General features: G+C 54.2%; 1 protein-coding gene across 1 annotated transcript; it reads left to right on the forward strand.

The window, feature by feature from the left end:
- The first annotated feature begins 289 nt into the window (after positions 1 to 289).
- On the forward strand, positions 290 to 4,097 carry LOC132072430 (dentin matrix acidic phosphoprotein 1-like). The gene is made up of 5 exons (XM_059470741.1): positions 290 to 356; positions 1,171 to 1,244; positions 1,344 to 1,385; positions 1,835 to 2,089; positions 2,244 to 4,097. Exons 2-5 carry the CDS (start codon positions 1,191 to 1,193, stop codon positions 3,483 to 3,485), a joined length of 1,593 nt encoding a protein of 530 aa, XP_059326724.1. The 5' UTR covers positions 290 to 356; positions 1,171 to 1,190; the 3' UTR covers positions 3,486 to 4,097.
- The last annotated feature ends 2,406 nt before the right edge of the window (positions 4,098 to 6,503 follow it).

Raw genomic sequence — 6,503 nt, forward strand, 5'->3', positions numbered from 1 at the left:
CATGGAGGGAAGTGTGTGAATGGGATAAATTTAGCAGTCAAAACACAGGGCCAGCACAGTCTGTCATTAACTGCCCTCCCATCCCATCATCCTGCAACCACAAGGAGCTTTTTTAGGGCCGGCGTCATGGCAGAGGCCAGAGGAAGTGTGGGAGGCCAGTTCCTGGTGACACCTCCAGGTGCAGCAGCGCTGCCCGGTGGTGCCATTGGCTGCCCCGGCCCGGGGTTGGCACTGACCAGCAGTTAAATGCCTGCCTTGGCACCCTGGGACACACAGCCTGGAGCATTCCAACACAGACAGCCAGCTCATCCCTTCCCCAGCACCACAGGAGACGGACGCGTGCATCACACCTTGAGGTAAAGGTCTTGGTTTCTTTGGGTTGATCTGGCATTGCCTGGAGGGAAAATGGCAATGTTTGAAAAAAGGGGTTGAAGATTTCCTCACAAGTTTTGGTTGAAAGCGGGAGGATTATCATCTGGGATGTAGGTGTTGCTTTGTCAGGGAAGAAGTCAGAAGTGTGCTCCTTCCAGCATGTTTTGGGTGCAGGATGATGTTCAGTGTAGTTAGTGTATCCCATAGGGAAGAGGTGCTGGGCTGGGCTTAAAGAAAATGCTTGGAAAATGAGAGCAGAGCTGGAGGAAAGCCCCCACTGCTTTATCTGGCCACCAGGAAGCAGTGCTGCTGGGGTGCCCACCCAGAGGGCTCTGGGGATGCAGCTCTCTGTGGCGTTATCTCATTGGGATGCTCCACTTTGGAACAGTAGGAGATTTTATGAGGCTGTGGGGACCATTCCAGGGGGAGGTGCAGCTCTGCAGCCCATGGTCTCACAGTGCTGCCCATCTGAGGCACAGGCTCCTGTCACAACCACTGAGCTCAGCCGAGTGGTGACATAACTATGGGAACAGGAAACGCAGGAGAACTCTCCTGCTCCTTAATGATGCTCAGACAAAAAATCTGCCAGTACATGGCTGGGTATTTCAAATCCCAAACTAAAGGGACTTTTCTGCGCAGGAGGTGCCAGGAGGTGGCACAAGGACAAATCCCTGGCTTGTTTGATGACACGCCAGACTGAGCACTGTGATTTGGGAGGGCTTTGTGGGACCAGATTCCAGCCAGAGTCACATGCAAAGGCTTTGCTCTAGCCTGCAAATATTTCATTCCTTGTTGCAGCCGCAGGGACCACGACTGACATGAGGGCTGCATTCCTGGTGCTGCTCCTATGGGCTGTGGCCTGTGCTTACCCTGTAAGTACCCCCTGGACTGACACTCCCTCCCCAAACCCCTTGGTTTTGCCCCGCCAAGGCACACTGATCACTGACCAAATGTCTCCTGGATGTGTTTAGGTGCCTGGCCATGAACCCTCCCACCCCAGCGCCCTGCAGGAGGTAAGCCACAGGTGCTGCTGTCCCACAGGGAGCAGCCCCTCAGGGAGCAAGTCTGGGATGGAGAGCCAGCTCTGGGCAGGCATCCTGGCACCAGGAACCTAGGAGGGATCTGCTGCTTCTATGGGTCTTTGTCTGTCTGCTCAGTCTTTTCAAGCTGGGTTGGTTTCACCCTGTTTTGACTTGCCTCCCTGCAAAAGTTCCCAGTTCACCTGACACCTTTTGCTGTGCTGGCCCTGAAATAGCCCAGCTTGGGCTTTTCTGGGCTGCCCTTTTGCTGGTGGCTACCATTTTTTTGTATCTGCAGAAATAAATAAAGGGCTGAGGTGTAAGTAATAGAAAAGACTTGAGCTCTTGCATGGCTTGGGAGTGAGGCCCTGCAGCAGCAGCAGTAAAAGTACTGTGGTTGGTGTTTAATAAACCAAAAGCACCATGTCATGTTTTGCCTCCAGGATACCACAAATGAAGAATACATTGGCAAGCTGGGCAACCGCCTAGATGGTGGGGATGGCAGACATCATCCTGCCAATCCAGAGACAGGGGACAATGCACTTGTCAGGGACCTGGCAGGTGGGAATGCCGTGGATGAGGAGCTGGATGAGCTCAGTGGCCAAGATGTGGGAGGCCGAGTTGGGCAGGCTCAGCACATGAACCAGGTGGACCATGAAGACATGAGTGCCCACAATGGGAACGACCTTGGTTTCCTGGTGAGTGAGTGAGTGAGTGAGTGAGTGAGTGAGTGAGTGAGTGAGTGAGTGGAGAGGAATGTTTTGTTCTGCCAGGAAAGCTCCCTTGGCCCCAAAGCTGGCATTGGTCAAGGTTGTGCTTGGCTTTGCATTCATCTGTTTGTCACCTCCATAGGAGGTGGATGCCCGTGACACTGAAGATGCTGACAATGGAGACCACTACGGTGCCAGAGCCAACGCGTTTCCCTCCCATGGTGGTGGGTTCCTGGATGAGGAGGATGACAGTGGGGACGACACCTTCGATGCCAATGGGCAAGAAGAGAGGGGTGAAGGCCCCACCTATGGGGCTGGTGCTGATGGGGCAGGGGAACACGAGCACGATGCTGGCCGTGGGGATGCCGGGGCTGGAGTGGGGCACAGCAGCAGCAGCAGCAGCAGTGAGAGCACTGGGGCAGACCACCGACGCTACAGGAACTATGGGCACACCTACAGGCACAGAGGGGCCAGCAGCAGCAGCCAGGAGGAGAGCTATGACTTCCAGGACGAAGCCATGCAGGGAGATGATCCCTCTGTCTTTGACGGCCCAGGCAGCAGCTACAGGATGCGCCACACTGGCCCCCACGCTCTGGGGAACAGTGGGGAGAGTGCCCAGGGGGCTGGCTCCCACCGCTGGGAGGAGGGTGACAGCAGGTCCCCCGAGGTGGAGGATGGTGACTCTGGAGAAGACAGCCCATCTGTGGAGAACAACAGTCAGTCAGAAGAGTCTGTTGACAGCCAGTCAGAGGAAAAAAGCTCCAGCCACTCCAGGGAGGATGGGGATGGGGAGGACAGCCCCTCCAGGGAAGATGAGGACAGTGAGTCCAGGGAGACCACTGCTGAGCAGTCAGATGAAGTGCCAGGGGAGACCCCAGAGGTGGTGAGAACCTTGAATGAGTACAGCAACAGTCAGACCTGGGAAGGTCAGGAGGACTGGGATTCTGCTGAGGACAGGAGTGTACTGTCCACACCTGACAGTGAGTCTAGGGAAGAAGAGACTGAACTGAGCAAGTCCAGGGAAGATGATGATGACCAGAGCCATTCCACAGAGGAAACTGTGGAGGAGTCGGAGGAGGATGACAATGACTCTGTGCCAAGCACATCAGCTGAGAGCCCAGAGGTGCCAGAGGATGACAGCAGCCCAGAGGACAACACAGGTGAGGACAGCAGGTCCACAGAGAGCGACAACAGCGAGTCCCAGGAAGATGAGGATGACGTGGAGAGCCACTCCCAGGAGGATGCCACCCAAGAGTCCAGCAGCCACGGGGACGACAGCTCCCTGCAGAGCCTGGAGAGTGGGGCCCACAAGCGGCAGCTGGGCGCCCTCCGGCGCAGACCTGCCGCTGACTATGATGACAATGACTGCCAGGATGGGTACTGACCTGTGCCCCGGGACCTCAGCAGGGGTGTGGGGGGAGGAGGGGTTAATTTATTTGCCATATAGCCTGGTTGACTTCTTCTCAAGAAGTGGTTAAAATGGAGTGGTTAATGCTGTGGTTAAGATGGAGCCAGGTTTGCCAGAGCTAGGCCAGGGCATGCTACACAGAGAATGAATGAAAGGCTTGCCAGGCACAGGGAGAACACCGAACCACAGCAAGAAAGGGTATTTTCTGTATCAAACTGGAGAGCAGCTGAGAGCTGTGAGGGCCAGCAGGGTGATGCTGCCCACTTGCCCCAGGGGCACAGTGGTGGCTTGGCACTTCGGGGCATGCTGGGCAGGTCCCTGTGTTCATTCCTTGTGTTTACCTACCCAGACTCCAGTTGGCGCTTTCCATTAACTCTATGTCCAGCACATAAAAAGGAAAAGCTACAGCTGGTGTGCACATGTGGTGCATGGGCACAGCAGGGTGTGAAGTACCACTTCAGGATGGGATGTATGTAATATTTTTATTATTTTGTAAGAAATGTACAGAAAACATTATGCTGTATCCTTTTTGCACTTGTATTTCAAAGCTGAAATATACCCTGTTGATTTCTTTAATCATTATTAAAACCACCAAACTCCACTGTAGTGTGGTTTGAGGTGTTGCTGACTTTTTCTCCTGGGTGTGTCAGGGTCTGCAGTTTGGGGCTGGACCAGAAGGAGTGGGAAGCAAAGGGCAGGATATTTGTGTGGAGAGCCACAGCATCTGGGTGGAGGGGGAAAGCAAAAGCTGAGGGTGTTCCCACTCCCTCTATTTCCAGGTGCCCCAAAGGCCACCCCTGCCCCTTGGTGAACCCGCAGTGGAGTGGAAAATCTGGCTGATGAGCCCAGTGAGCTGGGGCTGAGGCTTTGCTGTATTAGGGCCATCACCTCCTGCAATGTGAGCAAGGGCTGTGCTGCTCTTCCTGAGGAGCTGGAAAGGTGTCCCAGGCCATGAGGACTCTTCTGGTCCACTGGCTTTGTGTGCCCATGGTGGCGCCTGGTACCAGTTCCCTGCAGCAGAGATGCAGGTGAGCAAGGTAAAGGTGTTACCATGAGTAAAGCCTGTTTTACTCTGTGTGACCTTTGGTTGGTTTTTCCCTCCTATCAGCAAATAAATGACATGTTATTTAAAATCACATTATTATAAATGCCACCCAGGCCCTTCTTCCTTGTTCACATGTGCAAAACAAGCAGTACAATGTGGGTTTTCATGCTGAAGGTGAAGCTTGGGCTGTTGTGTCTGTGCAGTTTTACAGCATGGAGTTGTGGCTCTGCAGAGGACAGTCCCCAAGGGGCCAGGGTGAGTGGGTACACTCCCTTCAGCTCTCAGGTCTCAGGTCTGAGCATTGCAGTACCAAATTCAAGAACCAGTAAAAAAATGAAATCTTTTTCTGCTACTTATAGCAGAACCACACTTAATTTGTAGCCTGTTTCCACCACTTGAAGGCTGGGAACTGAACAACTAGTGGTTTTTATGGAAATTGTGTTTTAATATTCACCCTGTGAAAACCTTTTTCTGCTTCTGTATGAGACCAGCTCTGAAATTTGTGGCTTCCCCATGCTGCTGTCTTGGGAATGAGCCTCTTTCCTGACCCTTCATCCCACTAGTCCCCACTTCATTGTGAATACCTCAGCTGTGACCAAAAAATAAGAGGCCCTTATTTTTTGGACCTCTCGCATCAGTTGTGTGAATAGCTGGGGATACTGTGATGGCAGTGATGCCTGTCAGGGTCATGAGCACCAAAATTCCGGAGTGTAGCTCCACCACTGGGGTGAATGACAGCAATGGCTATCTTGTGTTCGGTGTGGGTCACATCCCTGTCGCTGCAGTTTAAAGTTGTAGCAATGAGTGCAATGAGTGTTTGCTGCTGCTGCGGGGCAGGCAGGGCTGGGAGCCCTCCCGCGGCCAGCAAGTGGTGCTGCTGTCCAGGCAGGGCCACGCTCTGGTGCCGCCTGTGTCGCAGGGCTGGGTCACACCCCGGGGCCATCGGAGGTGATGGTCACATAGCGACAGCTGGTGGCCGTGGGGATGGAGCAGTTTTTTCGGGATCCCTCCAGGAAGAGGCGTGCAGCTCTGCAGTGAGCTCAGCCTGCGAGAAGCACAGTGGAAACGTGTCAGGAGAGGGGTGAAACCGCTTCTTGCAAATTTGTCGATGACCCTGTGTCCATCTTCATCCTTGTAGGAGTGGTGCTGGGGTGCACAGCAGCCTGGCACAGCGGGGCAGCGGACTGCATGTCCCTGTCCTCCTCACTTCATGCATGGAGAGAAAAACTGGATTGATTTGGGTTTAGTGTGGGCGGGAGGCACGAGTGCCTTGCCAACAGGGCCGAGGGTATCCGGCTGTGTGTTCCTGGGGACATGCTGCCCCTACAGCCGCGTCCTGGCCAGCAGCGCCCAAAACTTGCCTCCCGCTGACTGGCTGCTCCCCAAAAGCCAGGGAGCCGGTGCCAGGGCTGACTGCTGCTGGCTGGTCCTGCCAGGACAGGTTCCCACGGGACCATCCCTCCTGGGCACTGCCCTTCTCTGGGAAAACCTCCCACTTGGCCTCAGGGAGGAGCGGCTCATGTTGGGCTCACGCAAGGATTTGCCCAGAACCTGCCAAGGACATCTGCAAGGTTTTGGGGGACATTGGTGTTATTGGACTGTCCCTATCAAATGCTGTTCAGCTGTTCATCTGTGTATAAGCAGGACCACCCTGCTTGACATGTGGCAGGGCAGGATTTCACAGGGTGAGGTTTTGGATGGGCAGAAGGAGTGTGACCAAAAGGTGCTCTTTGGGAGGATTTAAAAGCATTTTTAGGAGTTTATGTATTCGGTTTTTGTGCCGTGTGTCTGTGCACTGTGAGCATTGGAGGGGGAAACTCCTGCTCTTTGCTGCTGGGCTGCCAGGATAAGCAGCTGGGAAGGTCAGCCACAGGCTGTGCCATCGCTGGAGATGTTCCTGCCTCCAGTTTCAGGATGATTACGTGATGAAGTTGTCAGATTCAGTTTTC

This window comes from Ammospiza nelsoni, chromosome 4, assembly GCF_027579445.1.
Source record: "Ammospiza nelsoni isolate bAmmNel1 chromosome 4, bAmmNel1.pri, whole genome shotgun sequence".
In the NCBI taxonomy this organism is placed as follows: Eukaryota; Metazoa; Chordata; class Aves; order Passeriformes; family Passerellidae; genus Ammospiza; species Ammospiza nelsoni.

What these genes read in the sequence shown, in the direction of transcription:
- LOC132072430 (XM_059470741.1), top strand. Translation starts at nt 1,191, where the DNA reads ATGAGGGCTGCATTCCTGGTGCTGCTCCTATGGGCTGTGGCCTGTGCT. An exon ending in CTGTGGCCTGTGCTTACCCT is followed by an intron (nt 1,245 to 1,343) that starts GTAAGTACCCCC and finishes GGATGTGTTTAG; the next exon opens with GTGCCTGGCCATGAACCCTC. An exon ending in GGAACGACCTTGGTTTCCTG is followed by an intron (nt 2,090 to 2,243) that starts GTGAGTGAGTGA and finishes TCACCTCCATAG; the next exon opens with GAGGTGGATGCCCGTGACAC.